The following is an 18,330-nucleotide window of genomic DNA, read 5'->3' on the forward strand; positions in this document are numbered from 1 at the left end:
TAACTGGGACTTTCCCAAGTTGATGGTGATCCCAAGTTCCCTGCAGAACTGCAATAGCTTTGCTCCTTGCTCCTTTAAAATTGTCTCTGAGGCTGAAAGCAGCAACCAGTCGTCTAGGTACTGGATCAGCCTGATGCCCTGCTTGTGGGCCCAGGCTGATACTACGGTGACCACCCTCATGAACACCTGAGGAGCCGTTGACAGTCCTGAACTGCAGAGACTGGAATCCCCCACTCCACTCTGAGGAACTTCCTGCTGGAGGGATGCACAGGGATCTGAAAAGGTCGTCCTTGATGATCCAGGGACATCATGAAATCCCCTTCCCTCAAGGTTGCTAGCACTCCTTGAGCCGGCGTATTTTGCCTAAAGGAGGACTGGGCTGGGGGCACCGCTCCTGTGGGAGGACTGCGTGATGCTGCCAGGAAGTGGTGCTGTAGGTGGGTTGGCCACGTCCGCTGATGGTCTCCTATGGGGAGGACGTCTTGCCACTGACAGCCTGTGCTCCCGAGTCCTTAATTTTGCCCACTCTCTCCATAGTTTTCTGCTACTGCCTGCAGGGGGAACACAGTCTCACCCCACACTGGCGCATTCCTCCAAAACTTTGTTTCCCGTTCGGGAAGTCTACGGGAGATCCTGAAAGGACCTTGTCCCTCCTCCTTAACACCCAGTTTGCCGACTGGGTCAGGGACTGGAAGGTAAGGGACTTCATCGCCTTCTCTCCCGAGCGAATGAGTTCTTGTAGAAGGGCCTGATTCCTTGGTTCTGATAGGTTGAGAGATAGCTGAACCCTGCCAGGGCGCACGCCCACTAGTCCAGCCAGGAGGTCACATTTACTATGTCTCGCGAGGTGTCCTCCATCATGGAGGCCACTGCTTGAGAGAAAACCACTGGTGCAGTGAGGGATCTGTCATTTGCACTGCCCTGGTTTAACGTTGCAAGGCTTCTTCCAACAAGCGGGGACCTGCATGACGCCCGTCTGGAACATAGAATTTCTTCTGGGTCCTCAGTCCCAGCAGGAGCTTGAAGGACCCTTGGGCTCTTCGGGAGTTCTAATGTTCCCTCAACGTATTTATCGATGAGCTCCATGCCTAGTGCCACGTCCCTCGATAGGGCCAAGGATGGTTTCCGCTGGCCGGGGTTATCCACCATCCTCCCCAAACCTGAAAGCCAATCCTGCTCTGATGACTGTTTAGACTCGTCTAATCTGTAGTGGAGACGGATCAGAGCCAGGACTTGTCTATAGGAGGATACTTCGCCGGGGGAACACTCTGCTGTCTCTAACAAGCCCTCTACCACTTGATCGTCCGTGTCGGCTGCATCCTCGAGCACGAATGGATCTGGGGGGGCAGCTGCATCCCTCACTTCTGGCTGGTCCGATGGAGCGGCTTCCTCCGCCACGGATGGAGCGGCTTCCTCCGTCACGGATGGAGCGGCTTCCTTCGTCACGGATGGAGCGGCTTCCTCCGTCACGGATGGAGCGGCTTCCTCCGTCACGGATGGAGCGGCTTCCTCCGTCACGGATGGAGCGGCTTCCTCCGTCACGGATGGAGCGGCTTCCTCCGTCACGGATGGAGCGGCTTCCTCCGTCACGGATGGAGCGGCTTCCTCCGTCACGGATGGAGCGGCTTCCTCCGTCACGGATGGAGCGGCTTCCTCCGTCACGGATGGAGCGGCTTCCTCCGTCACGGATGGAGCGGCTTCCTCCGTCACGGATGGAGCCGCTGGGACGGAGGTAGCCGTCACGGGTCTACCCCTCCCGGGGAAATCTGTGGGGTACAAGTAGCCTGATATGCCAGCGGCTGCCTCTGATGCTTGACTGGGGCTGGCGTGGCAACGGGTATGGATGCCATGCTGCCAGGCCGAGCCAGCGGCTGCCTCCGCTGGACGGATGGAGTCTGTGACTTGCCGGGCAAAGGCAAGGTAAAGATTACGTGTGCCAGCATCCGATGGGCGGACAGAGCTGAAGAGACACTGGGCAAAGATGTGGGGGCCTCTCCAGCGGCCACTGAGGTAGGCACTGGAGCGGCAAGAGCCCTGTTCGACCCGCTAAGGGTGGAAAGCCACTTTGCCTCCGTCACGAATGGAGCCGTCGGGACGGAGGTAGCCGTCATGGGTCTACCCCCTCCCGGGAAAATCCGTGGTGGTGTAAGTACCCTGATATGTCAGCGGCCGTCTCCGATGCTTGGATGGGGCTGGCTCCATCACGGAGGTAGCCGTCATGGGTCTATCCCCTCCCGGGTAATCTGTGGGGTGTGAATACCCTGGTATACCAGCGGTTGACCATGAAGCCTGAATGGAGCAGTCGTGGTACCTGGTATGGATGCCATGCTGCCGGGTCGAGCCAGCGTCTGCCTCCGCTGGACGGATGAAGCCGGTGACTTGCCGGGCAACGGCAAGGTAACATTTATGTGTGCCAATGGCTGCATCCGACGAGCGGATTGAGCCGAAGAGACACTGGGCAAGGGCGCGGGGGCGGCTTCAGCGGCCACCGGAGCGGTAAGAGCCCTATTCGACCTGCTAGGGGGGGAAAGCCACTTTAACCCATTTCCTCTTGGAGGAATTCCTATTCTTGCTCGAGACCTTTGCCTTCCTCCTAGAAGGGCCTACGAAAGAGCTGGACTAACTCCTTTTAGACCTCTTCCGCTTCCTTCTCATCTCTCGGGCGTCGAAGCCTTCCGACGAAAACGAGTCGTAGGACGAAGATGTATCTGAGGAGGGAGAAGAGGAAGAGGATCTAGATGAATCTCCTGTCAACAATGAAGGGTCTTGTAGATGTGCAACCGGCAGAACGGGGCCCGAGAATTCCTCCTCCTCCTGACGCGTGGGTGATCTGAAGGACATCCTCAGTGCCGTCCCTACAATGGAGTCGGGGTCTGAAGATCCTGTGGGCTGCCTCTCCTTGTCCATAACACCCCCGGGCACCGCTGAACCTGTAAGACACTGCCATGATGGAGGGGAAGGAGCCGTCCCTGACTTCTCCCACACCGTATTTTCATTCGAGACAGGTCTTAAGGGCACCAGAACCTCGTCTACAGCACACACTCCCGCCCCACTAGCAGACCCCCCACACGTCTGCGTAGGCACACTACACCCTAAATCATCAACATCAGACTCATGGGGAATGGCAATGGGCCATTTCCCCGCAACAGACTTACCTCGTCCCCTACTCTGGGTAGGGGAAGGGGAAGGAGAACCTCTCTCCGACGGGGCTGAAGGAGATGTCAAAGGCTTACTGGTCTAGGCCCAGACAGCGACGCTAGGATTCCAAAAGGAAAGCACTGAAACACCAAACAACACTACTAATACCGTGAAAGGATGTGAATGGTAAGGCACAAAAGAAACGTGGTAACACAAAGGCGGGTCGGACAGGATGACGAGAGAGAGAGCGGCGAGATGTTATCTACGCCGCGACCAGATGCTTACTGACGAGTCATACCTAGCAGCACACTCGTGAGCTGACCCAGGGTCACCTCAGGGCGAGTATCCATCCAACAAGGGAAACGGAGATAGTGGGAACTATGCAAAATTCTTGGTCGGATAGGGAGGAGATCCCAGTTACTCCTAAGAATTAAAGATTAATTACTGTCAAATCTTTTCAAGAGTAAAATTTTCTGCCCATTGCCATAGACCTCTTGACAGACTCTGCCACCTGCCAAAATTCTTATCTAGGGGAATCTCTGGCAGACTATGTCGTCTGTCAATTTTACCTGCCAGCTTCTGAGCATGTCTTATTGATTACCCCCCCCCCCCCCACCATCCACTGTTACCTAGTTATTCTATTCACATCTGTGGAAGCAGCAGCATGCATAGCAATTGCTCCCACATTTGATTATCTCTTTTTGACATCTTTGAGTTTCTTCCAGCACTTGTATTTTTTTAGTGCGGACTAACGCATTAACCCTGGACTTTGGATTTTTTTTATTCTGGGTTTGGCCTTGGCCTTCAACTTAGATTATGTCAGATCATGCCTTAGACATAAAAAGACCCAGCACCTTCTGTAGATACCTCACCAGGCTAAGCAGAAAGCCTCATTTTGACACATGCATTGTGTATATGTAAGAGTGTTGAATGTGATTTAGTTATTTCTTGTAACAAGGGTGAGTCTTGGCCTCCGAACCAGAAACGGTCATACCATCAACAAAGGAAACTTGTTGAGCAAGAGATTACATAGAGCCAAGTTATTACCTAGGTCTGTTACACCTATGGGGTGTAGAGATAGGTCCACAGAGAGGAGTGTTACAGAAAGGGTTGTGTTGGATGAGACTTAGTAAAAATAGGTTATCTATTATGACCTCATCCTCGGGTAGATCAGGCTCTCCAAATAATCCTGCATCAAAGGAGAAGCAGTGTCCCAGAAGTCCACTTCAGTTACTTAGTCCCCAGATAACAATCTTGCTCAGGATTTAAGGTGACATAGCACTTCTCCCACCTTCCCTGAGAAGATTAGGAGTCCTCTGAGTCCAGATAAATAGAGGTCTAAGATTCTTTATAAGGGGACATAGGAAGTAGAGTACTTGAGTTTTGCAGCAAGGTGCATCAGACACAATCCATGCGATAGAGTGACTTATGAGTGTTTCTTTCCTCCCAGTCCCTCGAAGCCCTTTAGTTGCTTTGGGAGGTTGCCGTTTCTCGTTTCTATCTCTCAATAGATTGTCCTTTTTTAGACCACCTGACCCTGCCTTTGAGATGCTATCAACTACTGAGGGCAGAAGCAAGACAGGATTCAGGTTCCCTTTATTTCATTTCCTTAGGAGAGAGGTCAAGTAGCCAAGTCACATCGAGATCTACAAGCAACCTCTTGCTAGGATCACATCTGACATATTCGGATCCCTCCCCCCCAACCAACTAAAGGAGAATTTGCCTCCTTCACTGGAATATTCACCTGAGGATTCTCTTAAAGCTGACCCATCAGAGACTAGGAAGGAACCTTAACCAGATCATGGAGCTTATGAGGAAAGTTTGGACGAATACTAATATAGCAGAGCTCTACCAGCAGCAGCAGCAGAGAATGTTCAGGTCATCACTGGAGAGCAAGAGTACAATTAAGAGACCCTCCAGTCAGTCCCTGATCCGGGAATCTTCTACAAGGAATTTCTGTTTCTGGCAGTGAAGGCTATCCACAAACTGTTTCTTGTGAAATCTAAGAAGCCATCACTCACTAGATTTGTTAAGGTGTTGGAACCAGCAGTTTAGGAGCCGATGCCCGAGTGGACGTATGAACTAGAAGTAGAAGGAGGGAAGTTCTTGTACCCGAACGCAAATCTGGGCAAAGAAAGGAGGTATTCTTCCCTACATTAACACTCCAGTAAACCAGCACCAGCTCCACTGAATTTGATCCTGGGTGACATACTTTCAGGTAGAGGGAGATCAACCAGGGCTCTGGTTAGCATTCAGTGGAGGATTGCCAAAGGCTGGAAACATCCATCATGGTCATCCAGGAAAATGGTAACATGCTCACCTATAGGTTTATTCTCACTGCTTTCATTGCAGAGCCAGGCGCTCTGGAGGACTAGTCCACACTATTTGCAGTTGGCTAGTTCTATCAATCTGTGCCTTTACAGTTGAGACTTAACCAATGAACCCTTTCTCAGTGTAAAGATGAGTGAATTTTACCTTAGATTCCTCCTTTGATGGATCAACAAAGGACTCCCAGGTCTATCTCGTCCCTTCAATTCGGAGGAATTACTTTACAGGTAAAGAAGGATAAGATATGACCTAATAAAGTCCCTCCAGAATAGCTACAGCAGGATTGTCAAGACAAGACAACACGAGGGACCTGCCTTTTAATAGAGACACTCGGCAGACAGGAGAATTCGGGTAACCCCAACAAGAAATTCTCGTTTTTGGATAAGAAGCATTACCCACCTCCCTTGTGCAATTTAGTTGATGGATTGCCTGCAACATAGTAGCAAACCTGGAGAACATTAGGTACAGACCATGGGTTGTCCAAGTTCTGGAGAAGGGTTAAAAAATTCTCCTACTTTCAGCTCATCCTATTCGGTGTGCCAGCTATTCATCAGTTACTCCATGCACAGCAGGTATGGAGAGGTCCTCAGGTTTCTATAGCTTTATGTTTGTGGCACCCTAGCAGTACCAGCTGAACTCGGTTGAGTCCCGCGTTAGGCTGGAGGAACGTAGAGAGTAGAAGTCCCCTTTTTTGTTTTGTTTCATTTGTTGATGTCGGCTAGCCCCCAAAATTGGGGGAAGTGCCTTGGTATATGTATGTATGTTTGTGGTCAGGGAAGCATTGTGAGCCTGGAGACCAAATATTGATCATTTCCACCAGAACAAAATTGATGTAGCAATTCAAGACCCCCTGCTTCGGTCTTGCCACAACTCCGGACGTTGAGGTATCTGGATGATTGGCTGTCACTTTCATCATTTCAAGATGAAGTGATTCACACTGGGTATTTAAAATCTACCAAGAGAACTTTAACTATAATCTAGTTGGGAATGATGATAGTCTCTGATTTGGGAACTTTCCTGACATGCAAGAAGGAGTTTTCTATCATTTAATGAATTTCGGAGAATTTCCTTTTGTCAGCAGAGCACGCCTGAATGATGCTACTGGGTCTCCTATCCAGGAGAATGAAAAGCCCGCCATTTGCTCTTCTCAAAGGTTAGAACCAAAGAAGACCCAGTGACACCAGTAAGGGGGAACAAGAGCCTGTCATGGTGGAGGGATAACGACAACCTTGAGAAGGGGAAGTCTCTAGAGTTTGTCTCTACTATAACTCTAACACCTTTCATAGGTACATCAGAATTGGGGTGGGGAGCTTCTCTGGATGCCAAATTTGCTTCAGTACTCTGGATGTCAGAACAGAAGATGACTTCAATCAACTAGAGGGAACTGCACGATAGGGGAAGCTCTAATAGCCTTTTAATGAGAGCGTTTGTCAGAGTTGTGGCATTCTGTTGTGACAATTAACAGTGGGGTCTTACCTATGAAAAGAAGGGGAAACCAGATTCTAGAAGCTGAACAACCTAGCACACAATTCAAGAGTTGGCAGAGACCAACCCCCCCCCCCCCCATTCCTAGCAGGAAAATCAATGTGATAGCAATGTCAAGAGTTGGAGGGATAAAGTCAGACGAAATGATGCTCGGTGCAGGAAGTGATCAACAGACTTCTTTGCCAGTGGCCACAATAAATCTTTTCGCAACAGCGCAGAATTTCTGACTCCCCACATACTTCAGTTCACAAAGGGATCCACAGGTGGCAGGCGTTGATGCCATTCTACAGGATTGGTGTCATTTACAGGCCTCTGCATTCACTCCAATATGATGATCAGGGATGTCATTGAAAAACTTTGGATTTCAACGGTGTGCACTGTGATTCTGATTGCTCTGTTCTGGCCTCTAAAAAGAATAGTACGTAGATCTGACAGGACAGGGCTCCACGAGGTTGCTTGTTAGACACACATAAGCGGGTGGTGTACATTACGGTGCAGATCAAAGGCACACCATCTCAAACCCTACAATTCTCCTTTTCCTCCAGAGGCAAAGCTTGTCATCTATTTTTACGATTGCTTCGATAAAACTTCAAGGACCTTTCATGATGAACCTGCTCAGATCTTTTGAAGTTAGGTTCTAAAGAACTAACATTTCTCCGCTGCACTGGAATCTGGACATGGTTTTTTGGTTGAAATAGCAACACCTTGCAAACCTTTGCGTTCTGGTAGCATGAAGGACTCATGACTTATGATTTAGTATCATTTGCAACATCACGAAGGTTGGGAGAACTAACTATAAGCCATTTTAGCAGCGGCAGCACCCACAGAACTAGACAAAGTGCTCTCATATCTCCAGATAAGTCGAAAGACAGAGTCAAGCTTTGAACTCCCTGGGGACAGAGATTGTGGGTTGGGAGGACGGACCATTCCTTATGCTTATTAACCCTTTTACCCCCAGGCTCTTTGGAAATTTCCAACCCTTAACCCCCAAGGGGTACTTTTTTCCCCAGCACATTTTGCAGTATATTTTCTTTAAATTGCTCTAACAGCCTTAGTTTTTGTCATAGAGAGGTCGGGTTGGTCTCATTCTCTTGGAAAATGCCTGAATTTTCTAAAAAAAAAAATATAAAAAATATGAAAAAAAAATTTTTTATAGCATTTTTTTGCAAGGACGTACCGGTACGTCCATGGGGGTAAAGGGATGAGTTTTGTGAAACGTACCAGTACGTCCTTTGGGGGTAAAAGGGTTAAGAGTGTCAAATTTAACCTGGACAAAACAGTCTTTGCCCCAGACCTAGGCCCTTTTTTGTTTGTCAGGAAATAGACTCGGAACATGTTGAAGAATGCCATCGACATGCCATAGTATCAGGTGATACTCATTGTTTTTTTATTTTGGAGGAATACTCCAGGAGTTATTCAGGCAACAACGTTGAAAGGTATTTCTGTTTTTTGCCTCTTATCTTTTAAAAGAGGTTCAGCTTCTGTACGAGAACTGGCCTGTGTTAAGTCCTTTTGTCGCAGCTGGTGATGATCCTGCATTACCATCTTCTCTATATCCCACACCCAAGCTTAACTTTTTTTTTCTTTGGGGGGGGGGGGGGGGGGGGATTTAGTTCGAGTATGAAACTATATCTTGCTCAACTTTCTCACACTTAGGCAGGTTTCAGTGATTTTCATAGACCCGTGAGTGTACAGTACATAAGAAGGAAAGGATGGGTGTGATGGTCTATGTAAAGATCTATTTCCCCATCTCTACTAGAGATAACTTAGTTAGATCAGTCAGATGCAATTGTAGTTAGTAATAGGCCAGTTGCTACTAGTTAGGTCAGACTTGATTTCAAATCTACAACCTACCCCTGGTGACGGAACATGTCTGTTAATACAGTCTTCATGCCTGTAACGAACCTTGCTAACAGCTATACAACTTTGTCCACTAGACAAATCTGCACCTTTTTTGTAAAATTGCAGACTGTACTATATCTCATTTTCTACCACATTAGTGGAAGGTAAGAGAAAAACGATAACAAGACAGGCTTGTTTTCTTGATTTTGCGTATGAGAGACTAAGTCAGGTTGCTTGAAAAAGCGAGGAGATTAACTTATTTCTAGGGCAGGCAGCATCCTTTAATTTTGCCAAAAGTGTAACTGCTTGGTCTAGAACGAGACTGAATACCTGTCTAAGTTAGTTTTTGGTACCATACCTTTTATCTTGTGTAAGAGAAGAGCATCCAGGAGAAGAGGGAAGAGTGTAGCTCATCCTCCAGAATCATACTGAGCACTGGTAGAGCAAGAACAAACTCCTATAACAAGGCATCTCCCCCTTCTGGGTTGGTGCTCAGCCAAATACACACACTCCTCGCTTATTAAGCAGGGAGAGGTTGATCAGTCTCTCACACAGCTCATCAATCTGTCTTCCTAGACTTCTTGGAAGTGGTAGCAACTTCTAAAATATCTCGGGAAGACACAGCAGAGGAGGAGCATGCTTTTCTTCCCAGCCTTCTCATAGGTCATGTAAACCAACAACGAAGCTACTACAGTACCCTCTCTAAGAGCAGCAGAGACACAACTAGAAAGTTCCCACACCCTTCAGAACCTCTAAAAATGAAGCAAGAGTTGGAAAGACACCGTTGGAGCTGCCTCAGAAGTGGTGGTGACAAAAATTTCTTTGGCCAATGAAGCACCTTTGATGCCTAGGAAAGGCCAACTGCCTTCGTTTCAGGTTGCCAGCATCATCTAACAGCCACACGAGAGAGTCATGTCCCCCACAAAATGACAAATGGCAGATATGTATAAAAACCTGCCACACATACACAGCTATACCCTGAAAGAACTGCATATCCTTATACTATTTATTAATTTACCCACTTTACCCAACCACAACAGCACATATGCATGCTGTCCATTCATTCTAGAAAGAGAAAGCAAAAAGGCATGTGCACACTGTCCATTCAGTATAGAAAGAGAAAGCAAAAATTATAAAAAGTAAAATTTTGAGGCAGAGACTGCATGGTTATGCATGTACTGCTTGCGACCAAAGTCAAAAGTGCTAGTCTTGCTGACTGACAATGTGGCAGGTCTCCCTCCTCCCATTTGCTGGTAGTATTATACTAACTATCTTTTAAATTTTAACTCCCATTCTTACTTTGTTGACGTCATGTTCTTATTAGGGACTCGGGTTTGTATTTGTATAGGAAAAATACTTGAAAACATTAAAACATGTTCTGTACTGTATTTAAAATTCAAGATATATTATACCACAATCTCGGGTAACACTTATTCAATAATGTATGACAAAAAGTATATCTAGCAATAAAACATGCAGAAGCCGACAAATAGTACACCATCATAAAATTTTATACAGGTAAGTTTTGCAAAATATTCTGTAAAGGAGTAAAGTTGACTTAACCAAATGTTTCCCTTAACTATGGCAATTGTTTGAATGTGTTAAAATCTAAATCAAACTACAATAGATAACTGTATTTTCAAAAGATATGTGCAAATAATGTCATTTAGAAAAAACTTTAAATACTGTAACTAAAATCACCACATTTTACATTCATAACAGCAAAATTACATGTAACCATTGTAAATTTTACAAATATTGTAACTCTTCCAAATATAATTTTAGAATAAAAGATTACTTAACTATGTGTATAACTTTACATACCATAAATTGATTTGTAACCAAGAATTAACACTGCTTATTTACTGAAACTAAGGTTTGCAAATTAAGTTAATGTTACATAAACACCACAATTTTTATAGTTGACTGGGGGAATAGCTTAAGACTAGCTAAATATTGACTTGAAAAATTCTACAGCAAGGTTTTACAATTTTCTGAAGTATGTTAGTAGAATTAAATCTTTACTGAGGCATGTTGATTATGAGGAAACTATTTGAACTAAAAAGAAAAATGCACACTCCAAACCTCAAACAATATATTCAAACATTCTTTTGCCCCAGAGATTGAACGACTATTAGGTCATAAAACTTTATACCCTTTATATAGCAAAGACAACCAAGTTAGTTTACTCCATTAAGGTCATTTATCCACACATTGGAAAAAATAACATGTCTTAAGAGGGAAAAATAGAGGGGACAGGTTTAGCCCTAGTTCAGTGATAGTGTTAATAATGGGAAAAGGACAGAGTTATACAATTTTGTAGGAAAACATTATCCAGGTATGATATTAAGCCAGCAAAGCAGGCAATTTGGATTATACAATATAGCCATTTCAGAAAAATATCAAAACTGGCAGAATTCCCTCCTCAGATTGGTAATTAGTAAAAAGGTTCTCAAGTGAATCTTTGTTAAACCAGGTTCGGTATAGAAGCAAAAGTGATGACACTTACCAGCCTGAACATGGAAACGTCACTATCCCTAGGCTAAGCTCATATTAGAGTAAATGATAATTGGGCATAGGGGAATATATAAAGAAAAATTTCCAATAGTTTAAACAAGAGGCAGCCAAAGTAGTTGAGTAATGCTTGCCGCTAAAGTCAAAAGTGAGTGTATAACGGATTGACAGGTGGGCAGGCAGGACTTCCCCGCCACCTGCCAATAGTTACTGTATAACTACCTCATGAAATTAACAGAGGGGAGAGCTGTAAATATGAGTATTATATAGTTTGGTATGCACCAACAAATGATTCCCCTGAGGGAAGGAGAGATGAATACTATGAAGAACTGAAGAGTATAATAAATGAGATCCCAGAGAGAGATGAAAATTGTTATTGATGACTTCAATGCTAAAGTTGGAAGGAATAATCAAGGAATAGAGAATGTGATGGGTGTCGAGGGTCTTGGCGAAGTAGCAAATGAAAATGGAGCACATTTCATAAGTTTCTGTTCAGCAGACAATCTTGTCATTAGAAGTACTCTTTTACAACACAAGAGCATCCACAAGTGTACATAGACTTCACCATGTGGTAATTACAAAAATCAATACATCACACATTGCCATTAATAAAGAGAGAAGGAGGATTCTGAGAAATGTAAGAAGCTATAGAGGTGCAGATATTGGTAGTGATCACTAGCTCCTCAATGCCACACTTAAAACAAAGCACCCAACAGAAAGATAGATAGAATACCTAGGTTTGATACAACTAAGCTTTTAGAAGAGCAGAGAAACATTTGCAATTTAATGTAGGAATCGATTTGCAGTCTTAAGAGACTTTAAGAGACGAAGAGCAGACAATTAATGAAAAATGGTGTGATATTAAGAACATACATTTCTCAGTTGGTAGAGAAGTCTTGGGACACGCAGTTAAAAGGAGAAAGCCATGGATATAAAATAATAATTGGGATACTATAAAAAGGAGACATAGACAAATTGATTGTTGAAAGTTCTCGAGGAAGTAATGAAAATTACACAGTAGATCCAGTAGAGCATACTAAGTATTCCAGTATTGATAGCGAGGTCAAAATAAAATCCAGGAATGACTGGAGAGAATATTTAGACAGTAAAGCAGATGAGGTGACAAAGCTATGAATTCAGGAAGTGGCTATGGTGTAAGAATTTCTCATATAATTTTTAATGAAATCTTGACTGGGACAAAGAAGCAGTATATACCCATCAAACAGAGATGACTCTGTTACAGCAACAGAAGATGAAGAAAGACAACGTTGGATGGAACACTTAAGTGAGGTTATGAATAGGAGATATAAAGGGAATAATTTGACTGATATACCTGAAGCTGATGAAGACCTTGATGTGCCCATGAATGAATTCATTGTGTTTGAAGTAGAAGCCATCATTAAAACACTCAAGATATGTGGAAAGCCCCTAGAAACAATGGAATAACTGCCAAGAAGGTACTGGCCGAAAAGGAAATTACTCCCAGAATACTTACAAGATTATTTTGTAGAATGTGGCATGAAATGGTAGTTAGAAGTGTTGGTGAAAATGGCAAGGGAAAAAAAAAAAAGAGAGAGAGAGAGAGAGACCTGACTGATCTCAATAATTCCAGAGGCATAACACTTACGTCAGTTATGAAAATACATGGTATGCTTATTCTAAAGAGACTGAAAAGAAAGATTGATGAAAAGCTGAGAGATGAACAAGCAGAATTTTGAAAGGGTAGAAGTTGCACTGACCAAATTTTCATTTTGAGACGTGCAGCAATGCGTAGAAAATAGAAATCCCCTTTTTATGGCATTTGTAGACTATGAAAAAGCCTTTGATAGTGTGCACCGGCCAATTTTGTGGAAAGTCATGTGTTATTGAATTCCTTTTAAATAAGTGAATTTGATTAAGTCTGTTCATGAGCATAGCAAGTGCAAAGTTAATGTTGATGAGTCAAATCAAATGGATTTCCAGTGAACAGCGGAGTTAAGGGAGTATGTTGTCACCTATGTTGTTTATTCTTTTCATGGATTTTGTAATGCATAAAACAGTCAGAGATGGTGGAGAAGGATTGGACTGGATTGGTGATAGGAAACTAGCAGACCTAGAGTATGCTGATGATGCTGTCCTTGTTAGCAGAACGCCACAGAATTTGCAATGCTTGTTTACCAGAATGCATGAAATATCACACAAGGTTGCGCTCAAGATAAAAAGAAGACAGATGATAAGAATGGAGTAAGCAATGGGAGATGAAGCATCATTGGAAGGAGAAAGGATTAATGGGGTAGAATCATTAAAGTATTTAGGAACTATGATCTGCAATACAGGGTGTTTAGAATTAGAGTTTAGTGAAAGATTAGAAAAAAAAAAATCAAACAATGGCTAGGTCAAGTCAAATTTAGAAATTAAATTACCTAAAATTACATAAATAATTAGACTATATATCAGTTTAGTGAGATCGGTGATCGGTGTTACTCTATGGACAGAGTCATGGTATGACAATGGAAAAATCTCCAATAGAATTAGAAGATTTGAAAACAGAACCCTCAGATGGATATTGGGAGTTAAAGGGCAGGACAGGATTAGAAATGAAACTATAACAGAGATTACTCGAGTGCCATATGTGGATGAGATCATGAAGAGGGGTAGATGGAGATGGTTTGGGCATGATCTTCACGCTCCCCAAGAGAGATTAGTTTACCAAATGTTTAGCTGGGCTCCACAAGGCACTAGAAGAGTTGGAAGACCCAGGCCTTCATGGCTGAGGATAAAGAAGCTCAAAGTAGGAGATGATGAATGGAGAGGTACTGAATTAAAAGCTCAAGACAGAGACGACTGGTAAAATCTAACCGTGGCCATTTGTGTCAATGGGCATAGGAGATGATGAGGATGAAATTTTAATGTTTGTTCCAGCTTTGTTGAGCAGTCATATTCCTATTAAAGCATGGTGGTTTGCATTATGTAGGGACAAACTACATTAATAATAATAATAAAAAAAAAACTTACAATGTCAAGATAATTATCATGTAAAAAGTATACTGTAGTGTACTATGTAATACATAGATTCTACCATAAAAGACATGCAAAAGTAATTAAGCCACAGAGCCTGTACTCACCATCTCCTCCATTCCTAGAACAATTCAAACGGCAGACTTGATCATGTTACTCTCTGCATTACTACAAAAGATTAAGGTCAGTCAATCCTCCCATGCTTTAAATATATGCAGGCCTTTCTAGGTATATTTTTTCAGAAAAGCATAGTCTTGTGTATTTGAAAATTTCATATTTGCTGGGTAACAGTTTGCTGATCTTGATTTTGCCATAATTTTTCAAATCATATTTCACTTTGATTTATGCACTTGCATGATCCAACCAATTTCATTTCTTTTTCAGGAACTACTTGACACTGGACCAAACAGATGGCTTGGAAGTGAAAGTTACCGACTCTGCTGGTTAGAGATTGAGTGGACGAGTTTGGAACATTTCATGCACTATGTAAATAGTTATATAATTAGTAAAGTGAATCTCTGGTTAAGGAGAGGATGTGTTTTAAAAGTGGGAAGTCTGCATATACAATACAAAAATCATAAAAACAATGAATAACTGTTTGATAAAATTCACCATGATAAACTTGACACATTGTTATTAGTTATGAACTAACTACATTTAATATCTGGACAGTACAATACATCTTCATACCTATAAGACTGACAAGCTTTCAACACTAAAACTAAGCACCATTAAATCACATTCGTGGTCAACATTTCCAAACCACAGTAATGAAATCAAAGCACATCAGAACTATGAATAAAGAATGATGCTGTCTCATATAATGGTGTAACAAATTATGTTTACTAGGAAAATACAAACTTTTACTGTAGTTACCTCACTCAATTAAGGTGGTAAATTGTTACAATATATAATAAAGATTTCTGTATTTTTTACTAATAGTAATGTTCTCCATTTACAGTCAGACCAGTTATGTATGAAAATTATCCCAAACATAAAGCACTGTCACTAGTAAAGGATACTGACAACCACAAAGAGTAGGAACACAATCAAGTTACCCAATACATTAAATGAATTGGTTTCTGGGCCTTAATAGAGTATGGTTACTGTAGTTAACTTCACACTAAATGAAAGGGATGCAAATTACATAAGATCATAATCTTTAGGCAACAAAGGCAGTACAGCGATTCAATAAGGCCATTAACAGCTTAAGATATAAATATACGGATACTCAACTCTTATACTGTTCATTCAAATTTATTAGTTTACAAACATTTAATACAACAGTTTAACGCTTTCAAATTATTTTAACAAAAGTTTACAGGTTATCTCGTGTATTACACAAATTAAAAATACTAAAAACTTGTTGAATAAATAATGAAATTTTCCCTTGTTTAATAAACACTGTAATAGAACTTTGCAAGTTTAGGAATGGCTTTATTAAAAGAAAAAAAAAAAAAGTGGTACTACATGGAAATTAATTAACTATAAAAGCAAAAACATAACTTTCAAATTTGTATTTAAAGTATAACCGAGAAAATCACCGACGGAAATTTGGTAATATTTTAATTTAATGTTAATGTCCATAATGACCTGGTGAACTGCTCTTATTCCTACATATCAAAGGGACTGAAGAAATCCAGTTTTATTTAATGTTCTGATATATTATGTAGCTGGATGGGTTATGCAATCCTGAGTCCTTTAAAATAGGGATATGTTTTCAGCACTGGTGGAATGGCCACCTATAGTTAACAAGGTAATTGGTCAACGTCGGCTGGCACGAGGGGAAAGCCCCGCCCACCAACCTGTCACAGAATAACTACTTTAGTCCTTAGCCCTATGACTGAGAGAGGGAGGTTGCATTTGAAAACTTGATTACAAGGGCACAGGTTTGTATAGCTAGGAAAAATATAGTTTTAAAATTAATTTGTTCTTATGCGTTCCTGTAAACATCCAACCAAACTCACTCATTGGTGATAGGATGTCCCTTAGAACCAAACCAGTTTTTTTCTTCCCTGGTCCTACAAAAGAGCAAGGAAGACAACTCTAACAACATCCTGTTGATGCTAAAACTCATGTTGGAAAAGCAGGACAGTACAGGCCCTGGGTCCCAAAGAAGAAAAGTAGCCCAATGAGTTGAATAAAGAAGTAAATAAGCTTTATATGAGAAGTAACAAATAAAAAATATAAAAATTTTTAAAATTAGTAACAAAATTAAAATAAGATGTCTCATAAATTATGTCAACCTGTTCATCAGAAAACATTCACTGCAAGTTTAAGTTCCACTGATTTGACTACCTGATTAGGAAGATTACATTCTGGTAACAGCTGGAAAAAATCTAGAATACTGTGCAGTATTGATCTTAATGTTGGAGAAGGCAAGACTGTTAGAATTAACTGCATACCCAGTACTGTACTGCATTCAGGATGATACAGTCTGTGAAGATCTGAATGTAAAGGATGGTCAGATTTAGGAAAAATGTTATGCAGCATGCATAAAGAACTAACAGAGCCAGAGATTAATATCCACAATAGGAATAAGAAATTTATTAGACCAGAAGTTTTTGTACTACTTATTAAGATAAGAGTCAGCAACTGACAACCAAACAAGAGAACAATATTTGAAAGTAAGGAGTAAAATAATTAAAACATGGTATGGACACCGGATGAGGAAAGATGAGGACCACGTTGGGAGACATACTATGGAGATGGAGGTTCAAGGAAGAAGAAGAAGAAGAGGGAGATCAAGAGAGAGATGGAGGGACTGTGTGAGAGGAGACTTACAGGAGAAGGGAATTGATGAGGCAGAAGCGCAAAATAGAAAAAGATGGAAACGGCTCATCCGCAACGGCGACCCCATATAAAAATGGGAACCAGCTGGTTAGATCACCATTTTTTGCTCAAATGAAGAAGAATCAGGCCAAAATGCATTTCCAAAAAGTAAATTTGCAGTCAAGAATCACATGTAGAATTTTAAAGGAGCATATAGTTAAAGGCCCCCTGTGGCCGCGGGGGCATATAAAAATTAGAATAGCGCCAACGTTATCCCTGCGTGTCGTAAGAGGCGACTAAAAGGGACGGGACGAGGGGGCTGGGAACCCCCTCTCCTGTATAAAATTCCTACGAGACACCGACAAAGAGATGGAGCTGGGGGGAGAGTGACTGCTCCCCGCACTCTAGTTTTGGGGTGTTTGAATGTGCGTGGATGTAGTACGATAGAGAGTAAAAGATGTGAGATTGGAAGTATGTTTAGAAGTAGAAGGATGGATGTATTGGCCTTGTGTGAGACAAAGATGAAAGGAAAGGGTGAAGTGATGTTTGGTGAAATGTCTGGTAGAGTGTCTGGGATTGAAAGGGGAAGAGCGAGAGAGGGTGTGGCGTTATTGCTGAGTGAATGGATGACAGGTAAAGTAGTGGAATGGAAGGAGATATCATCTAGGTTAATGTGGGTAAGGGTTAGATTGGGTAGGGAATGTTGGGCGTTTGTCAGTGCGTATGGGCCAGGTAGTGAGAAAAGTGAAGAAGAGCGGAATGAGTTCTGGAATGAATTAACTAGGTGTGTAGAAGGACTGGGTAGAAGGAATTATGTAGTTGTATTGGGTGACTTAAATGCTAGAGTGGGCGCTGGAGAGGTAGAAGGTGTCATTGGGAAGTATGGCGTACCAGGTGAAAATGAGTGGTGAGAGACTGGTAGATATGTGTGTTGAACAAGAGATGGTAATAAGTGCTAGCTTCTTTAAAAAGAAAGATATGAATAAGTATACATGGGTAAGAGTGGCAAATGGAAGAGTAGTAGAAAGGGCATTAATGGATTATGTGTTGATAACTAAAAGAATGTTTGGAAGATTGAAAGACGTGCACGTGTTTAGGGGTATGGCTAACGGTATGTCTGATCATTTTTTGGTGGAAGGAAAATTAGTTGTAGCAAAAGAGTGGGGAAATAGAGTAGGTGGATGTAAAAGGGAGGTAGTGAAGGTTGAAGAGTTAATAAAACCGGGGGTAAAAAGTAAATATCAGGAAAGGTTG

General features: G+C 42.4%; 2 protein-coding genes across 2 annotated transcripts in view; both read right to left on the reverse strand.

The window, feature by feature from the left end:
- LOC137653523 (glycoprotein-N-acetylgalactosamine 3-beta-galactosyltransferase 1-like) overlaps window positions 1-18,330 on the reverse strand; it is a 170,333-nt gene that overhangs the window by 13,678 nt on the left and 138,325 nt on the right. The window lies entirely within an intron of this gene.
- LOC137653824 (uncharacterized) lies at window positions 7-8,496 on the reverse strand. The gene is made up of 2 exons (XM_068387475.1): window positions 8,380-8,496; window positions 7-2,046 (listed from the first exon to the last, which is right to left on the reverse strand). The coding sequence occupies exons 1-2, from the start codon at window positions 8,494-8,496 to the stop codon at window positions 808-810; spliced, it is 1,356 nt and encodes a 451-aa protein (XP_068243576.1). The 3' UTR covers window positions 7-807.

The sequence above is a fragment of the Palaemon carinicauda genome, chromosome 14 (assembly GCF_036898095.1).
Source record: "Palaemon carinicauda isolate YSFRI2023 chromosome 14, ASM3689809v2, whole genome shotgun sequence".
Classification (NCBI taxonomy): domain Eukaryota; kingdom Metazoa; phylum Arthropoda; class Malacostraca; order Decapoda; family Palaemonidae; genus Palaemon; species Palaemon carinicauda.